This window comes from Mesoplodon densirostris, chromosome 13 (assembly GCF_025265405.1).
Source record: "Mesoplodon densirostris isolate mMesDen1 chromosome 13, mMesDen1 primary haplotype, whole genome shotgun sequence".
Lineage (NCBI taxonomy): Eukaryota > Metazoa > Chordata > Mammalia > Artiodactyla > Ziphiidae > Mesoplodon > Mesoplodon densirostris.
Window position 1 is genome coordinate 86,631,913 of NC_082673.1, and position 20,063 is coordinate 86,651,975.

The 20,063-nt window shown below is 41.4% G+C and overlaps 1 protein-coding gene across 2 annotated transcripts in view; it reads left to right on the forward strand.

Moving 5' to 3' along the window:
* KHDRBS3 (KH RNA binding domain containing, signal transduction associated 3) overlaps positions 1–20,063 on the forward strand; it is a 162,921-nt gene that overhangs the window by 95,289 nt on the left and 47,569 nt on the right. For both annotated transcript variants that reach the window (XR_009534071.1, XM_060115848.1), the window contains exon 6: positions 3,663–3,858. Coding sequence is in view for 1 of the 2 variants with exons in the window: in XM_060115848.1 (XP_059971831.1) it covers positions 3,663–3,858 (196 nt within the window). In the remaining variant the exon portion in view is untranslated. The remainder of the gene's footprint in view (positions 1–3,662; positions 3,859–20,063) is intronic.

Genomic DNA, 20,063 nt, shown 5'->3' on the forward strand with positions numbered 1-20,063 from the left:
CAGACACTTTTCTGTTCTCATCCCATGTTACCAGCCCTGCTGTTCAGCTCTACCCTGAACTTGATTTGTAGCGCTGAGGGAGCACTAGGCAGTGCAGCGGGACCTGCACGTTGGCCTGTCACTCCGTCGTCCCTTCCCCTCACCAGAGACCACTTACAGCAGTAGTAGGACTGTGCTGCTTGACACCATTCCCATGGGATTTCAGACTCTTAAAAACGAATCTTCAAAGTGTCTTTTGTAGACAAGTATCCCGAGCTACATATGTCAAATGACTTGTCTAAAAGTCTGTAACGGATTCTTTAGTATGAGTCCATATACCCAGTGGGCACATAACCTCACAATGTCGATGATGATAAGAAAGAATGGTGAGCTTCTTAAATATAAAGTAATGTCTTTCAGTATGGTAAAAGACATGAATTTATTGAAATACTGAATATTTTGTGATCGATGTAGTACCTTGGACGGCAGGGATGGGGTATTAGATAAAGAAGCAGGAGCCTTATTTAGTTTGAATACACACCGATCGACTGAAATATCACAGATGAGTTAGATGTACCATAAGTAGTAACTACTCTTTACTCTAATCACATTGAAGATTTTTCTAGATGTATACCAGAGATAAAAAGGTGAGTAAGACTATAGATATTACAGTGCCTATCAGTACAGTTCAGAGAGATTGAAATTTATCTAAGTGGCTGATATTCATTGAGTAGGCAATGGGCTAAATACCGTGTTACGTCCTGCCATTTTTCCTTCACCATAACACTAAGAAATGGGTTCTGTATCCCATTTCACAATTGAGGAAACTGTCTTGGAAAGTTCAGACTCTTGATTAGTTTGAATGTTAATTGGAAGGCAGAGGTAAGTAAGTACAGTCAGGAAATCAATCTGAATCCAGTGTCCTTGCTCTATCTAGGCCACCAATTTTATTGCACCGATTTTTATGACCTAGTATGAAAACAAAAAGAAGAAGATCTAACTTACAGTGCTCAAAAAAGGGATAACACAAGTTGCCTAAAGGTGAAAGTCATGGATTTTGACAGTTTTGAGAAGTACCAGTCAGGTTTTTTGTAAGATGTCCCTCCTTTGGGATTTGTCTAATATTTTTCTCATGATTAGCCCAGGGTTATAGGTTTGGGGAACAAAAACCACAGAGGTAAAATGCTATTTTTATTACATATCATGGGAACATACTATTCACGTGACTTACCACAATTAGCTCATTGCTTTTTGTTGCTGAATCATATTCCATTATATGAATGTACCCCAGCTTGCTTATCTATTCACCTATTGAACAAAGGGCATCTTGGTTGTTTTAGTGGCTAATTTCAAAATTTCAAATTTCAGGTATTCATTGCAGCTATGTAGGAAAGCAGTTGACTTATTTGTATTCCAAGACCTGTTTCATGTGCTTATATTAGTTCTAGTTTATTGTTTGTTCGTATGGTTGCTTTGTTTTGTTTTGATCTGGTTGATTCTTTGGGAATTCTTACATGGAAATGTCACCTGCAGACAAAGTTTTGTTTCTTCCTCCACATCTTAAAAGTTTTATTTCCTTTTCTTGTCCTACTGAATTAGGTAGGACTTCTAGTACAGTTTTAATTGGAGTGGTAAGGCTGGACATCCTTACCTTGTTCCCAATCTTAAGGGGAAAGCATTCAGTCTCTCACCGTTCAATATGATGTTAGTTGTAGGTTTTTGTAGATGTTCTTTTTTAACTTGAGTAAATTTACCTCCATTCCTAGTTTGCCGAGTTTTTATCGTGAATGATGTTGCATTTCATTAAACACCTTTTCTGCTTTACATGACCTTACGATTCTTCGTAAGCCTTCTTGGTGGGCTGGTCACATGGATTTTCACTAACGCTGAAGCAGCCTTTCATACCTGGCACAAATCCCATTTGGTCGTGACGTGTTTATTAATACATTATTAAATTCAGTTTGCTGCTGTTTTTGAAGATTTTTGCGTCTTTGTTCATGGGAGATACTGATTTATGGTCTGCTTGCTTGTTTGTTTCATTGTATAATGTCTTTAATGCCTTTTACCTCCCCTTGGACCACATGTCTCTTCCTCAGGATGTCAGACACCACCTTGCTCAGCCCCCTGCCACCCTTCCTCGGCTTCTCTGTCTCCCAGCCCCTTGACCCGTTGTGGCTTCCACAGGTGGACTTAGGAAAAAAATCTTGGGAGGTGCCTCCTGTGACAGGTCCCCATAAGGGCTCAAGACCAAGTGGAGGCCGGTCACTTCTGTCTTCCCCGGTGGCCCAGGCCAGTCCCAGCCTCTGACTAGTAATGTAGAAATAATTTTCAGGAGGCACGTCCAGTGACCACCCTCAGAGAATGAGTTAGGAAATGTTTCCTCTGATTTTATTTTCTGGAAGAGAGTGGAAAACTGGTATCATTCCTTCCTTTAATATTTGATAGAATTCACCAGTGAAACCTCTGGGTCTGGTGCTTTCTTTTTTGGAAGATTATTAATTATTGATTAAATTTCTTTAATAAACATAGGTTTATTCAGATTATTTAATTCTCTTTGTAGGAGATTTGGTCATTTGTATTTTTCAAGGAATTAGTCCAGTTCATCAGAGTTAACAAATTTGTGGGCCTAGAGTTGTTCATCATCTTCCTTTTTTATCTTTTAATGTCCTTGAGGTCAGCAGTGATGACCCCTCTTTCATTTATGATATTTTTTTTCTTGTTTAGCCTGTCTAGAGATTTATTAATTTTATTGATCCTTTCAAAGAACCAGCTTTTGGTTTTGTTAATTTTCTCTGTTGTTTGTGGAGTTGGAGCTCTCAGCTGTGTATTTGCTATCCCAATCAAACAAGAGAAGAAGAGAGAACCGGTCTGTAGGCAGCCTCATTATCTGCTTGGTTCTCCTTGTCTGGAAGACTTTGTCCATAGGAGGTGGGTCAGGCTGTGCCTTTATTTTCTGGTGGAGCCCAACTTCTGTCCTCGTTTCTTCATGGGACTTGCACACTTCCTCAAGTTTTAGCTTATGTCGGGCTCTTCTGCCTCCTGTCTTCCTCTCTGACTTGGAAGTCCCATATTTTATGTTAGAAATACATGAATATGTTGAATTCTACTTCAGAAAATATATGTGTTTATTTAACCTAAGAATGATGTTTTCAGTCCCTAGGTAGTAGGTACACTATTTGGGAAAGTTCATTTTACTCCCTGTCTCGTGGAATCTGATGTATGTTTTGGTCCCAGGTTTGCCAGCTGTGTGTTCTCAGACAGTCTTAAGATCTGTTCAGGCCCCTGTTTCCTTGTCCGTAGACAAGCCAGGTAAGGCCCGAGTCACAGTGTTGGAGTGAGGGTTGGCCGTGACCCTGGCAGGATGTGATGGAGGAGTGCTCGGTAGATGCAGCCTCCCCAGATGTCAGTTTCCTATTCTTTGTCCCAGACAGACACTGACTCTTGGGGTTTCTTTGATGTTACCGTATTTATTGTTGCTGGACTAACTGCCTAAATGACTTAATTTCCTTCCTTTAGGTAGGTACCTGTTTCTCATTTGCTTTTAGTTTTCACTTAGCATATGGTTTCCTTATTTCTTTTTACAGAATTATGGAACACTGATTTTTGTGAGGTATAAATGCATGCGCACAGTGGAATGCTAGAGAATACCATGAGTATTGCTAATTTGACCCTCTTGCTTGCAGGGGAAGAGGAGGAGTCGCGGCCCGGCCAGTGGGAGTCGGGGTCCCGCGAGGGACGCCGCCTTCCAGGGGAGTCCTTTCCACCCGAGGGCCAGTGAGTCGAGGAAGAGGACTTCTCACTCCCAGAGCAAGAGGCGTCCCCCCAACTGGGTACAGACCTCCACCGCCGCCCCCAACTCAGGAGACCTATGGAGAATATGTAAGTGGAGGTGTTCTGATGATCTGTGACCCAGACGTAGCGTCGGGTGTTGTGACCAGTATCCCTCACCTTGCTTTAGCTCTTTAGCAAACGTTTCTTGAGTGCTAAATAAGTACTTGGTACCAGAGGCACAGAAAATGTGAAAGAAATAACCTCTTCGGTCAAATAACTTAAACCTCAGATATGGAAGATGAGTTTGGGTGGTGGCGAGGTTCAAGACCAGGATCAAGGAGGCATGCGGGCAGGCCCCCCAGGCATGTAGCGTAGCATTCGTCCACGGTCCTTTCCAGGTTACCTCTGAGTGAGTCAGTCATTTAAAAAGCAGTTGCCTGTGTATACCACGCTGTGTTTACCCTTAAGTGTTTCCTCTTAAGCTGTGCTGCTGAATACTGATTCTTAGTGGAAATTCTTTTCAGTGAAGAAAATAAAAGTTCCCAGTTTTTTTAATTAATGCATTATCAGTTTTTCCATTTATCATTCCATAATTCTTTGATATGGTTCATAGACTTATTTAACATAAGAGAAAGAAAATACATCCATGGAAAATGGGCGGCAGGGGGTGGGGAGGGCGGAATCTTTAACAAGAATACAGAACCCCTGGGATTCTTTAATTTCTTTTTTTATTTATTTTTTTATTTATTTTTTGCTTTATAACAAATTTAATCAGTTATACATATACATATGTTCCCATATCCCCTCCCTTTTGCGTCTCCCTCCCGCCCTCCCTATCCCACCCCTCCCCCCTGGGATTCTTACTGGAACTTTCTGGTTAACATAAATGAGGAAGATAAGTACTGGATAGATGTTTCATACTAGTAATTGAAAGTATTAAAGAAAGAGTATATGAACTGTTGTCAAAGAAGGGGGAAGCAGTGACAGGCCTAAAATGCCAGAACCAGTAGGTTTTCACGTCTCCCTTTACTGGAGGTCTCTTGCTAGGAGCTCAGCACCTCTTTGCACAGTTTCTGGAACTTGCAGTAATCCCTGGGCCACAGACAACTTCGTCAGTGTCATCTGCAGCCACCGAAGGAGCTGAGTCTTTGTCCTGGTCATACTGCACTTCTTATAATTCCCTAAATGTGCTGCGTCCTCTTAGGCTTCCAGAACTTTCCTCGTGTGGCAGCCTCGGCCTCGAGTGCTCCTCCTCTCGTCTGGCTGTTTCCTGTCTGTCCTTGCAGACTTGGGTCAGCTGCTACTAGGGGAACTCATGGGAGGCAAGAGCTGGCCTGTGGAGCACCACCGCAGTCTCCCACCTGACTGTGGCCGCTGGCGGGGCAGGGACGGAGAGCTGCACCCCTTTGCACTGGCAGAGCGCACGCTGGGAGCTCAGCGAATTATATTCTGAAAATAAGTGCCATGTGGACAGCGTCACCATTTGGCCGTTCACTTGGGGAAGGCTGTGTCTGTGTCTCGGCTCTGTGTTCTTTACAGTTGGACGTGGTCCTGTTTACTAGTATTCTTACCAAGCTGGCAGTTGTGCCCCAAATTCATCCACAGAACCTGAGTCTTATGAGAGTAGCAGAGACTGAGGGAAAGGAAACGTTGTGAAATGCCTTTGAGGTGGCCCGCTGTCTGCTTTTCTCCACTTCGGCCTGCCTTGAGTTCTCTCAGGTTTGGATGCTGTACATGTGGCTGGATGGTGTCACCGTAGTCGCCAAGGCAGGGGGTGTGGGAAACCTGGATCCTAGGCCCCCCTGTGCTATAAACATGGTACAAGTCAGGCAAGGTACTTAGCTTTTTTTGGCTAAATCCACCAATCCACCTGTCTCAGAAAGAGCTAGTGCCTTCTTTCCATACATTAATTCATCTTTCCACTCAGCAAAGATCGATTGAATTCCTACAGTGTGAACCAGACACACACATCCTCTGTCTCAGTGTGTATACCCTGGTGAGTCTCGAATGAAATTAGATGAATAGAAATAAAAAAATTCTTGAAAAGTTAAAGTCGAGGGGAGCAAAAGGAAGAGAAATTCAAGGCACTTGGTTTTTCTGTGTTTAGCTCTGAGTTTTATTGATAAGTGATGGCAAAGGCATGAAAACAGTCGATTTGCAAAGTATTCTGTTGAGCTAATAACACCCCTTCCCATCCACTACCACGGCTAGTGGGCTGGTGGCCGTGCCGAAGGATATGTGTCCTGTCACGAGCAGACGAGGGCTGGAGGGCTCTGAGCAGACAGGCAGCCTACATCGCGTGAGCCCACACTCACGCCTGGCGCTCTGCAGGCACGCATTGGCCCTGAGGCTGCGTTTCCAGCACAGCTCGCACTCATTCTGCCACACCACAGCGTTGCCTTCACATAACAGACGGCCACGTCGGCTGTCTTGCTTAAAATTTGCCATTGGTCTTAACCGTTGGAGATGCTAAAGATTACTCTCACTGTACGCTTAGCTTTGCAGCATGGGAAGGGGAAAGAAAACCTTTCAAAAATTATTTTGTTTCTTTGCTTATTTCTAGGATTTTAGATCATGTGGGTATACTACAAAATATCCAGCGTAGCCTGGGTCCTGGACCGCCCCAGAAGGGTTACTCATTCACGTGGCAGGTGGGAAAGTTGAAGCGGGTCTTCTTAGAGTATGCTAAAATACCTATTCCATTGGACTGGAATAATCATAAATTAGACTCTAAACTCCATGGGAGTAGGGAACCCCGACCCCACCCCCGCACCCACCTTTATATTCTCAGCACCTAGTATAACGTCTAGCACATAGTCGGTCCTTAGTACATGTTTGCTGAATGGATGAATATTCTCAAGACTGAGTTTTTGAAAATTGCCCCCTGTGGAGAACCCACCCCAAATGCCTCCTGTGTGCTTTGTCGTTTTTAGTCACTTAGCGGTTTATATCTAACTTATTAGCCTGTCGCTGTGTAGTGCAATCTTCACTTAGTATACACGTCTGTTTCTCAGAAGATTGTAGACTTGTCAGGAAAGGCACTGTGTCTCGTAATTAGTCTCTAGCCACTAGCGTAGTTTCTGGCACATTGTAAGCACTTAGTAAATGTTTACTGGACTAGACAACCCTGCGCAGAGACCAGGTGAGTTTTCCTAACGAAGGTTGCCATTGATCTTTTCTAAGTCAGTTACTGTAACCATCCCGTGGGAAGAATATGATAGTTGGCATTTGAAGAAAGATCTTCCCTTCCTTATTCTTGTGCTCAGAGGGCAGTTGCAGGTTACAAAGACGTAAGACCGATTCTGTGTAGCTCCTGAAAACAACAGTCACGTATTATAAGTCTGATCTCAGTATGAGAATGAACTTTCAAGAAGGACGTAACATTTAATGAGAAACTGCTCTCCGTGAGGCACTTTCTTATATGTCATGTCGTGTTGTTCTCACAGCCACTCAGAGAGGTATTGTGATCCTGTTGTACAGGTGAGAATTTCAGGTGTGGGAAGTTAGTGTCTTTCCTCACGTCACAAGGGTGATACAGGAGCAGATGCAGGATTCACGATGCAAGGCCTGTATTCTATCTTGAACAGCCCGTGCTTGATTGAAACCAGCGCTCTGCGAGCTGAGGTGATAAGGTCTCCTCACCTTTGGGGAAAGTGCAGCAGATCCTGTACCCTGCTGTTATCAGGAGTGCAGCAGAGGATGGCAGGAGATTATGTAACCTCTGTGGTCCCTTGCAGTTTAATAATTCTCTGGTTAAAAGCTGCCTTAAGTAGGGAAATGGAAACTGAGAACCATTAGGAAGAATGGGATGGGTTAGGATTTAAAAAATAATAATAAACAAAGCATTATTACATTGATGGGCAAAAAAAAAAAAAAAGAAATAGCGCTTTCACTGTTTAAGAATTTCCGAGCATCTATATCTCTAAAAAAGGCTTGTCATTCCTTTGGAACTCAAAAATGTAATTTTTAATGATTTCCTTGAAATAGTTTGTAGTAATACATTTTCTGTTTCTATAGAACTTGTTGGTTATATCTAACCAATTCAGTTTACTTATTTTAACTCTGATTTAACATTTAGTATCTGAGGCCATTATTTCCAGAATAAAAGATGCAAAGAAATCATATCAGTTGCTTATTTAAACGAAAAAGGGGATGAAACGTGTTCTTTCAAATCCTGCCACAACTGGTGCTTTTTTGAGAAAGTATACATTTCAGTCCTTAACATACTCAGTGTTCTTCAGATTATGTATACTAAAATGAAGGTATTTCAGTACAGTTTTAGGCCCGAGAAAAAACTCAATGTATGGTATATGTTAATATTATTTTTAGTAAATAGTTATAATATGCCCATTATAAAAATGTTCCCTATTAGCCCAAGCAAGAAAGCCTGATAACTTAAAGGTATTTTCTTGTCAGAATGTGCCTATTGAAATTGGACTGATTTTTCTCAAGGTGAGTTGGTGAAGATAACTTGATCATTTACAATGTCATCTGAGCCAACTGTTCTTCATCGGAGTCACTGTCACAGAATATCCCCTGAGTATGTGTCATTGAGAAGAACATCTGTTAGCAAATCTGTTCCACTGTGAGAACGTTATTATCACAAGAGGACATGTAACACGCAGTAGCCATTTGAATAGTATAGGCTCCCCGCCTCTCCATGAGCACTGGTCTTCTGAGGATAACTCTAAGAATACAAGGCAATTCAGCACGATTAGCTTTTTTCCAAAAAGGAAGAAAATATAATGGATGTGTTTTCAACCATTTGAGTACAAACTGGGACCTTCTCCACTTTTAACTTAGTAAAATTAGATATAATTACAGTAACTTCGCATCTCTTCTTCGAGAATAAGAAGCACCTCTTTCCCAGAATGGCATTGATTCATTACTTACGTCCAAATAATTAAATAGCTGACAAATAATTAGTGTAACCCAGAATATATTCAATGAGATCACTTCAACACTCAAAATGTCGTTGCAATTACGCAGAAGGACATGTTTGATGCTTGCTGGCCGAGCCCAACTTACATAGGAATTTCTAAAGCGAAGTCATTATTTATAAATTGCTTTAGGCTCCACATACAAAGAAAACACGAGCGAAGCACAGTCGGCCCTCCATTATCTGCAAGGTGGGCATCTGCGGATTCAACCAACCACAAATGGGAAATAATTTTTTTTAAGTTCCATAAAGTTCCAAAATTGAAGCAAAACTTGAATTTGCCCCATGCAGGCAACTGTCTACATAGTATTTACATTGTATTTACAACTATTTAAATAGTATTTACACTGTATTAGTTATTATAAATAATCTGGAGATGATTCAGAGTACAGGGGAGAATGCATAGATTATATGCAGATATAACTACATTTTCTGTTTATATAGGAACTTGAGCGTCTGTGGATTTTGGTTCCGAGGGGGTCCTGGAACCAATCGCTCATGTATACCGAGGGACGACTGTAGCTGCGTGTTCCCCAAACACTCAGTCTGGTCGTTTTATTTTACTGTCTCTGAGAAATCTTGTCCATTGCCGTCATTTCACGTGACATTTGTGTGTTAGTGACTACTAGATCTGCCGCTCCTCGGAGCTCTCTCTAGGGCCCCTTCCTGAGTCCCTCCCTACAGGCCCTCAGCTCCGTGCAGGCTGTGGTGTGGCCCGCAGGGATCTTGTTCCTCCCAGGGCCCTTGTTGAGGGAACAGCACCGCCATGAATCCAGGCACCCAGGATCTCGTTCGTTCATCGTCATTCCCTGCATTCACACGGCAAACACGGCTCACTTCTTCATGAATAACTGTTTGATCTCCAGTTAATCTACGTCACAGCTGCTTTAGGGAAGACGCTTGTCCTCCTGCGTCTTAGGAAACATTCTTGCCAACCTCCCCGCACCCAACTCCTGTGCTCTGATGATGGCCTCTCACAGTGCCTGCACTTTCCACAGTTGGTAGTTACTTGTTTGTATATCGTTTTCACGACTGACTTCTCGCTAACTTTAAGTCATTGTTTACTCTTCTATTCCTACCACCTAACATATAGTAGTCCCTCAGTAAACACTGGTTGTTTATTTCTTTTTATTTTAATTTTTAAATTTAATTTAATTTATTTTTTTATACAGCACGTTCTTATTATTCATCCGTTTTATACACATCAGTGTCTACATGTCAGTCCCAGTCTCCCCATTCAGCACACCACCACCACCACCACCCGCCGCTTTCCCCCCTTGGTGTCCATACGTTTGTTCTCTGCATCTGTGTCTCCATTTCTGCCCTGCAAACCTCTTCATCTGTACCACTTTTCTAGGTTCCACATATATGTGTTAATATACGATACTTGTTTTTCTCTTTCTGACTTACTTCACTCTGTATGACAGTCTCTAGATCCACCCATGTCTCTACAAATGACCCAGTTTTGTTGCTTTTTATGGCTGAGTAATATTCCATTGTATATATGTACCACATCTTCTTTATCCATTCGTCTGTTGATGGGCATTTAGGTTGCTTCCATGACCTGGCTATTGTAAATAGTGCTGCAGTGAACATTGGGGTTCATCTGTCTTTTTGAATTATGGTCTTCTCTGGGTATATGCCCAGTAGTGGGATTGCTGGGTCATATGGTAATTCTATTTTTAGTTTTTTAAGGAACCTCCATACTGTTCTCCATAGTGGCCGTATCAATTTACATTCCCACCAACAGTGCAAGAGGGTTCCCTTTTCTCCACACCCTCTTCAGCATTTGTTGTTCGTAGATTTTCTGATGATGCCCATTCTGACTGGTGTGAGGTGATACCTCACTGTAGTTTTCATTTGCATTTCTCTAATAATTAGTGATGTTGAGCAGCTTTTCATGTGCTTCTTGGCCATCTGTATGTCTTCTTTGGAGAGATATCTGCTTAGGTCTTCTGCCCATTTTGGGATTGGGTTGTTTGTTTTTTTCATATTGAGCTGCATGAGCGGTTTATATATCTTGGAGATTAATCCTTTGTCTGTTGATTTGTTTGCAAATATTTTCTCCCATTCTGAGTGTTGTCTTTTTGTCTTCTTTATGGTTTCCTTTGCTGTGCAAAAGCTTTGAAGTTTCATTAGGTCCCATTTGTTTATTTTTTGTTTTTATTTCCATTACTCTAGGAGGTGGATCAAAAAAGATCTTACTATGATTTATGTCAAAGAGTGTTCTTCCTATGTTTTCCTCTAAGAGTTTTCTAGTGTCCGGTCTTACATTTAGGTCTCTAATCCATTTTGAGTTTATTTTTGTGTATGGTGTTAGGGAGTGTTCTAATTTCATTCTTTTACATGTGGCTGTCCAGTTTTCCCAGCACCACTTATTGAAGAGACTGTCTTTTCTCCATTGTATATCCTTGCCTCCTTTGTCATAGATTAGTTGACCATAGGTGCATGGGTTTATCTCTGGGCTTTCTATCTTGTTCCATTGATCTGTGTTTCTGTTTTTGTGCCAGTACCATATTATCTTGATTACTGTACCTTTATAGTATAGCCTGAAGTCAGGGAGTCTGATTCCTCCAGCTCCATTTTTTTCCCTCAAGACTGCTTCGGCTATTCGGCGTCTTTTGTGTCTACATACAAATTTTAAGATTTTTTGTTCTAGTTGCGTAAAAAATGCCATTGGTAATTTGATAGGGATTGCATTGAATCTGTAGATTGCTTTGGGTAGTATAGTCATTTTCACAATATTGATTCTTCCAGTCCAAGAACATGGTATATCTCTCCATCTGTTGGTATCATCTTTAATTTCTTTCATCAGTGTCTTATAGTTTTCTACATACAGGTGTTTTGTCTCCATAGGTAGGTTTATTCCTAGATATTTTATTCTTTTTGTTGCAGTGGTAAATGGGAGTGTTTCCTTAATTTCTCTTTCAGATTTTTCATCAGTAGTGTATAGGAATGCAAGAGATTTCTGTGCATTAATTTTGTATCCTGCAACTTTACCAGATTCATTGATTAGCTCTAGTAGTTTTCTGGTGGCATCTTTAGGATTCTCTATGTATAGTATCATATGCAAACAGTGATAGTTTTACTTCTTCTTTTCCAATTTGTATTCCTTTTATTTCTTTTTCTTCTCTGATTGCCGTGGCTAGGACTTCGAAAACTATGTTGAATAATAGTGGTGAGAGTGGACATCCTTGTCTTGTTCCTGATCTTAGAGGAAATGCTTTCAGTTTCTCACCATTGAGAATGATGTTTGCTGTGGGTTTGTCATATATGGCCTTTATTATGTTGAGCTAGGTTTCCTCTGTGCCCACTTTCTGGAGAGTTTTTATCATAAATGGGTGTTGAATTTTGTCAACAGCTTTTTCTGCATCTATTGAGATGGTCATATGGTTTTTATTCTTCAGTTTGTTGATATGGTGTATCACATCGATTGATTTGTGTATATTGAAGAATCCTTGCATCCCTGGGATAAATCCCACTTGATCATGGTGTATGATCCTTTTAATGTGTTGTTGGATTCTGTTTGCTAGTATTCTGTTGAGGATTTTTGCATCTGTGTTCATCAGTGATCCTGGTCTTTAATTTTCTTTTTTTCTGGTATCTTTGTCTGGTTTTGGTATCAGGGTGATGGTGCAGAGGGAGTGTTCCTTCCTCTGCATTTTTTTGGAAGAGTTTGAGAAGGATGGGGGTTAGCTCTTCTCTAAATGTTAGATAGAATTCACCTGTGAAGCCACCTGGTCCTGGACTTTTGTTGGAAGGTTTTTAATCACAGTTGCAATTTCATTACTTGTGATTGGTCTGTTCATATTTTCTATTTCTTCCTGGTTCAGTCTTGGAAGGTTATACCTTTCTAAGAATTCGTCCATTTCTTCCAGGTTGTCCATTTTATTGGTGTAGAGTTGCTTGTAGTAGTCTCTTAGGATGCTTTGTATTTCTGCGGTGTCTGTTGTAACTTCTCCATTTTCATTTCTAATTTTATTGATTTGAGTCCTCTCCCTCTTTTTCTTCATGAGTCTGGCTAATGGTTTATCAATTTTGTTTATCTTCTCAAAGAACCAGCTTTTAGTTTTATTGATCTTTGCTATTGTTTTCTTTGTTTGTATGTCATTTATTTCTGCTCTGGTCTTTATGATTTCTTTCCTTCTTCTAACTTTGGGTTTTGTTTATTCTTCTTTCTCTGGTTCCTTTAGGTGTAAGGTTAGATGGTTTATTTGAGATTCTTCTTGTTTCTTGAGGTAGGCTTGTATAGCTATAAACTTCCCTCTTAGAACTGCTCTTGCTGCATTCCATAGCTTTTGGATTGTCGTGTTTTCATTGTCATTTCTCTCTAGGTATTTTTTGATTTCCTCTGTGATTTCTTCAGTGACCTCTTGGTTATTTAGCAACGTATTGTTTAGCTTCCATGTGTTTGTCTTTCTTACGTTTTATTCCCTCTAATTCATTTCTCATCTCATAGCCTTGTGGTCAGAAAAGATGCTTGATATGATTTCGATTTTCTTAAATTTACTGAGGCTTGATTTGTGACCCAAGATGTGATCTGTCCTGGAGAATGTTCATGCGCACTTGAGAAGAAAGTGTAATCTGCTGTTTTTGCATGGAATGTCCTATAAATATCAATTAAATCTATCTGGTCTATTGTGTCATTTAAAGCTTCTGTTTCCTTATTTTCATTTTTGATGATATTTCCATTGGTGTAAGTGAGGTGTTAAAGTCCCCCACTATTATTGTGTTACTGTCAATTTCCTCTTTTATAGCTGTTAGCAGTTGCGTTATGTATTGAGGTACTCCTATGTTGGATGCATATATATTTATAATTTTTATATCTTCTTCTTGGATTGATCCCTTGATCATTATGTAGTGTCCTTCCTTGTCTCTTGTAACATTCTTTATTTTAAAGTCTATTTTATCTGATATGAGTATTGTTACTCCAGCTTTCTTTTGATTTCCATTTGCATGGAATATCTTTTTCCATCTCCTCACTTTCAGTCTGAATGTGTCCCTAGGTCTGAAGTGGGTCTCTTGTAGACAGCATAAAATGGGTCTTGTTTTTGTATCCATTCCGCAAGCCTTTGTCTTTTGGTTGGAGCATTTAGTCCATTCACGTTTAAGGTAATTATCGATATGTATGTTCCTATGACCATTTTCTTAATTGTTTTGGGTTTGTTTTTGTAGGTCCTTTTCTTCTCTTGTGTTTCCCACTTAGAGAAGCTCCTTTAGCATTTGTTGTAGACCTGGTTTTGTGGTGCTGAATTCTTTTAGCTTTTGCTTGTCTGTAAAGCTTTTGATTTCTCCATCGAATCTGAATGAGACCCTTGCCGGGTAGAGTAGTCTTGGTTGTAGGTTCTTCCCTTTCATCACTTTAAGTATATCATGCCACTCTCTTCTGGCTTGTAGAGTTTCTGCTGAGAAATCAGCTGTTAACCTTATGGGAGTTCCCTTGTGTGTTATTTGTCGTTTTTCCCTTGCTGCTTTCAATAATTTTTCTTTGTCTTTAATTTTTGCCAGTTTGATTACTCTTTGTCTCGGCGTGTTTCTCCTTGGGTTTATCCTGTATGGGACTCTCTGCGCTTCCTGGACTTGGGTGGCCATTTCCTTTCCCACGTTAGGGAAGTTTTCTACTATCATCTCTTCAAATATTTTCTCTGGTCCTTTCTCTCTTCTCCTTCTGGGACCCCTATAATGCAAATGTTATTGCATTTAATGTTGTTCTAGTGGTGTCTTAGGCTGTCTTCATTTATTTTCATTCTTTTTTCTTTATTCTGTTCTGCAGTAGTGAATTCCACCATTCTGTCTTCCAGGTTACTTATCCGTTCTTCTGCCTCAGTTATTCTGCTGTTGATTCCTTCTGGTGTAGTTTTCATTTCAGTTATTGTATTGTTCATCTCTGTTTGTTTGTTCTGTAATTCTTCTAGGTCTTTGTTAAACATTTCTTGCATCTTCTTGATCTTTGCCTCCATTCTTTTTCCGAGGTCCTGGATCATCTTTACTATCATTATTCTGAATTCTTTTTCTGGAAGGTTGCCTATCTCCACTTCATTTAGTTGTTTTTCTGGGGTTTTATCTTGTTCCTTCATCTGCTACATAGCCCTCTGCCTTTTCATCTTGTCTATCTTTCTGTGAATGTGGGTTTTTTCCCACAGGCTGCAGGATTGTAGTTCTTCTTGCTTCTGCTGTCTTCCCTCTAACGCTGGTTGTTCAGATGGATGGACAGACATGGATGGATGGATGGATGGATGGATGGACAGACACACAGACAGATGATTGCCTTAGCCTCCTTAGTCCCCACCTTTGCTTGTTGTCCTGCCCTAACCCTGGGTCCTTCCCTTAAATGATGTATTACTCATATTACTTCTGGTGTACTTTCTGGTATGTAAAGTCTGATGATGCTACTGCCCTGCCAGCCCCAGAACGTAAGAACTAGTTCAGAAGTTTAGGAGGATAAAGTTGAGATTCTTCTGAGTGGTGTCTGAAGGCTTTCTTGACTGCCCTCTTCAGCCTCGTAACCCCCTGCTGTCCCCACATCATCGTTTTATTTCAGTCAGTACCTGTACTGCAGTTCCTTACACATACCAGGACTGTGTGGCCATCTGTGTATGTGCCGTTGCTTCTCTTCTAATGCCTTTTTTTGTTCTATCCCTACCAATTCTTTTTACTATTTATTCTTCAGCTGTGAAGCCTTCCTGGTCCTCCTCAGGCACCCCTGGGTGCACGTGGTGCCTGCCTCAGTGTCTGCTTACTTGTCTTTGTCCCCTGGGAACTATGTCTTTTTTTTTTTTTTTTTAATCTTAGTTTGCCCAGAGCCTATCACAGGGCCTGACATTTTGGAGATACTAAATAAACATATGGAGGACGGCTTTTATTAATGCCAACTAATTCTGTCATTCTGTGTGTCACGTGCCTTGTTAAACATACTTAGTGAAATAAAATTAAAGCCAATTTTAGCAAACATTTAGTGGCCTAATAAATAGGAAAGACAGGGCAATTTAATAAAGAGGATAGGATTCTGAGATGTCAAATACTTGGTTTCTAATCCTCCTTATTGTCTGTATCACGTCTGCTTTTTTCTTGTGTAAACTATTTAACCTTTTTAGTTTCTTCATGTGGAAAATGTAGGTGATGGTACTTTACCTATAAATCGGCAGGTTAGAGCAGATGCTGTTCTAACCTCTTTTCCAACTTTAAAATTCTATAATTGGTTGTTTTCTGAAACTTACTTAGTTTCCACTCACCCTAAACATGTTCTTTTAATAAGAAATTGTATTTTCATCAAATAGAAATCTTGATACTGAAAGAAAAGTCACAAAATAAACAAAGCAGACATTCTAATGGGAGAAACAAGCTAAAGGTGAGTGGCTCTGAATCTTTTGAATTCTGAAACAAGTTTTGAAAAATAATTTTAAAAGTGAGATCTTCTTTTAAATGCAAACTCACCTTTCAAGATGTATAAACTAGAATTGTCTTAGAAATTTTAATCATATTATTTTTTAACTCATTTAATTATGGTTGCATCAGCCTTCGATTCATGGGAGGTATTTACCATTCACTAATATCCCTTGGTATCTTAATATTGTGTAATCGTTCTAAGCTTTTGAGCCTGAGCTGATGGGTTAATCACCTTTAAACATACGTACAGTGAGGCGTTCTAGATGAAGTCGTACGAGTTCATCAGAATACGAAAGCTCTCTCAGGTACTTGAAATGCTCTGATTATCCAGCTGTATGATGTTTACTGAAGAGAATGGGGAATTGTCCTCAAACCACCCCATCTGGTGTGGCAGTGCCTACTTGAGCGAGGCAGGGGATGGCTGGTCACACGAAGGACTTTTACATGTTTTCGAGAAGGTTGTGCAGGCTCCTTGAGCCTGCTGGGCCATAGGAAGTAGCAGAGCCACGTACGTCTGGCTGGAGCACCAGGCGCTTTTCTCTTCAGATCCTCCGATCAGGGCCTCCGCACGGGGGATGTGGTGTGCAGTGGAGCACGTGCTCCCCCCGTGCTTCCCCGTACGCTGCTGCCCGAGCCCTCACAGTGCTGCCGGGTGGTGTCTTCTCCCAGACAGGAGGAAGGAAGGAAGGTCACTAAGCCACAGACACAGGGGATAACCCAGCCTGCACTGTGCAAGGGTGGACATCCCGTCCAGTGGCCTGCAGGATGAGAAGTGGGTGAACTGAGATTGGATCCCGGGTTCCCTAACCTGGGGTCTGAAGCTTTTATTCACAATGTTCTAACTTGTGTAGTGTTTATGACCTAGAAGAAGTGAGAAAATAAGTGAGGAAAGAGTATAAGAACCAGAGCTGGAGACACAGTCGTAACTGTGTAGCAGAGGCATCCCTAGCTGTGGACCTTTCTTCCAGATTGATGGCCTTATCTGGTCTGTCTGACTGACTGAAGAGGATCCTGAGCTCTCTAGGTGCTTCTCTGTAAAATCATCAACTTCAGTCTTAAGGTCAGAAGTTGCTGCTTTAATTTATTATATGTTTGGGAGGACAGTATCTGAAGGAGATGGCTTCATTTGGAAACAATCACAAAAGCGTAGAACAGTATTCTCCTAACTGTTTTAGTCTTCTGATAGTTTTCTGATTCCGTAACCACAGAGAAACAGTGTACTCTTCAGCTTTTAGAAGTTGATGGAAGAAAAGGCAGCTGCCATTTGTTGGGTATTTACTTTATAGAACATATTAGTGTGCCGGGCACTTCTGTGTCATCTTATTCAATCCTCACTTCAGCCCTGTGAGGTAAACGTGATCACCAGACCGTTTAGAGAGGATAACTAATTTTTCCCAACTCACACGTCCAGTAACTAATGAAACCCACACGCCCTTATTTTTCTTCACCAGCACTTTTCTCAGCGCTTTACGTGGATCTGTCATATCCTTAAAACACCATGAGATAAATATCAATACTTTCTAGAAGTCATACAGCTGATTGGGGCAGAGCTAGAATTTACAGCCCAGCAGTCTGGCTCCAGAGCCCAGCTCTTAACCAAGATCCGGTGCTTCCTGGGCAAGTCAGTTTCATCTAATTTAAAACTCTGTTTGTGGACAGAGAAACTGACAAATGAATGGGAAAAATTACTTAATCACTTCAGACATGAGGGTTCCTATGCGAAACTTAGAGCACGAGGCCCATGATTGGTTAGTAGTTGGTTTTACTAGTCCTTCTGCAGCTACTGGAGGGTGTGTCCTCATAGGACTTCTGCCATTGGCTAACCTAACCCAAGTGTGAAGGGTCAAAGAGACAGTTTAAATGGGAGCAGAAATCTACACCTTGTGTTTGTACACAAAGACATGCCTTTCCTGCCTGTTCTCTAGCATCAGACTCATTAAAGCTGTAGGAAAAGAAACTTGTCTCAAGAAAAATGCAGCTACCACCATCAACAGTGTCCTTGTCTATCAAATAGCTCCGCGGGGATCACCATTTCTCCGTTGGCCCTAAGAATAAACTCATCTGAAATTTTGTCAACTAGGAACGTCAGTGAAAGCCTGTAGGGAAAAACCAAATATATCTTTAAAATGTACACATAATTCTGTAATGTAGACTTTGCTTAAAGACTCAGGGACGTCACATGCCTTGTCATTCTTCTGAGAGCTCACCTGAAGTTTTAATTGTATGCCTAGTCTGGGAGTTTCGGTCCAGATGAGAGTTGTACTAACGGCAAATTTTCCCATTGCAGTGACTACTGGCGTAATTTTTTTGACAACTAAGTAATCTCTAAACTGCTTCAATTATCTTGTTTTCCACAGTGAGAAATTTAATTAAAACAGAGTTACAGATTGTGAAAAGATTATTTATGAAAATGCATTTTAAATGTGGACTGAAAAGCCTAGGGACACCTTCCTATTTTAGATAAAAAGATGAAGGTTCTGTAATTTTTTATATCCATTTTACCAGAAGCAAGCATAAGAGCAATGTGCAGTTTACTTGAAATGTCTATCAGGAGCTTCACGAGTCTGTCTCTTTCCTGAATTGCTTGAAAAGTTGACCTCTTTTAGAAATGTAAAACTTTAGGAAATAGTTTCAGATTTTAAAGTTGTGAATATGAAGGGATTTTGTTTTTGTTTTTCCTCCTTTAAGCAAAAACAACCCCCCAAAATGTGCTTTATTAAGGCAGTAGAGGACTCTGAAGTGGCAACGTCTCTAAGGCATGGAGAGCAGGTTCCGGCTCCCTAACTAGGCTTGCCCATCCACGTAAGGTGAGCGAGCGATTGCAGATGAGCTCGTGTGAGGGGCGTGTCCCGTCCCGTGGGTGAATCAGGGCAGCGGCCGGGAGGGGAACTTGAGAACCACTAGACTAGTCCTCTGTTACAGTGGATTTCCCACAAGAACCTGCCATCTTCGTTTTATTGTTTTCCTTGAGCTTTTCACCAGCATGCGTAGAACTCAGTCCTCACCTGCAAGTAGACCAGAGTCTACGAAGGAACAGTTATCACCCTCACTTTGAAGCCTTTCACAATCCCCTGGAAACGTCAGGTGGTCGTTATTTGGATCCACGTGTGTACATCCTATTTAGGGTACTTACCTTAGAGTGGGGTGATCATGCCTTTATTTGTCTTACTGTTTCCCATTATATTTTAAGCTGATGATAGGGGCCATCCCTTTTTATCCACAGAGCCCAGAATTGAGTAAGTAATCAATGTTTTATGTCTTGATTCACAAACAAAGCCCAGAGATTATTCAGGCGAGGAACACCTGCAGTTGACTTACATGCAGAGTGTTTGGGGAGGATGGAGGAAGGGAGGCTAATAACTGCTTGGTGGAGCTGGGAAGACTCTCCAGAGGAGACTGTGTAAACCAGACAGGAAAGGGGCTGGCAGCACTCAGACAGGGAGAGCTGGGGGGCGCGGGGGGGGCACTTCCCGTGAAGACTCACGTGACATTCAACGGCACAGGCACATGCAGGTGCAGGCGTGTGCAGGGACAGCCAGAGCGCTCTGCTGGTACAGTACTGATGAGGTTTACTAGTGTCTTTTTTATTTATACCTTTATTTTTATTCTATTCAGTTTGTTTATAGGTAGAATCGAGCTGAGGTACATAACAGTACATGGAATCTTTTTTTTTTTTTTTTTTTTTTTTTTGCTTTACGCGGGCCTCTCACTGTTGTGGCCTCTCCCCGTTGTGGAGCATAGGCTCCGGACGCGCAGGCTCAGCAGCCATGGCCCACGGGCCCAGCCGCTCCGCGGCATGTGGGATCCTCCCGGACCGGGGCACGAACCCATGTGCCCTGCATCGGCAGGCGGACTCTCAACCACTGCGCCACCAGGGAAGCCCAGTACATGGAATCTTGAAAGATACTTTAGGGCTAAAGCAGTGCTTCCAGTCCCGTGACGAAGGGGACTTGGGGAGTTCATTAAGGTACAGGGTCTGACCCTCAGT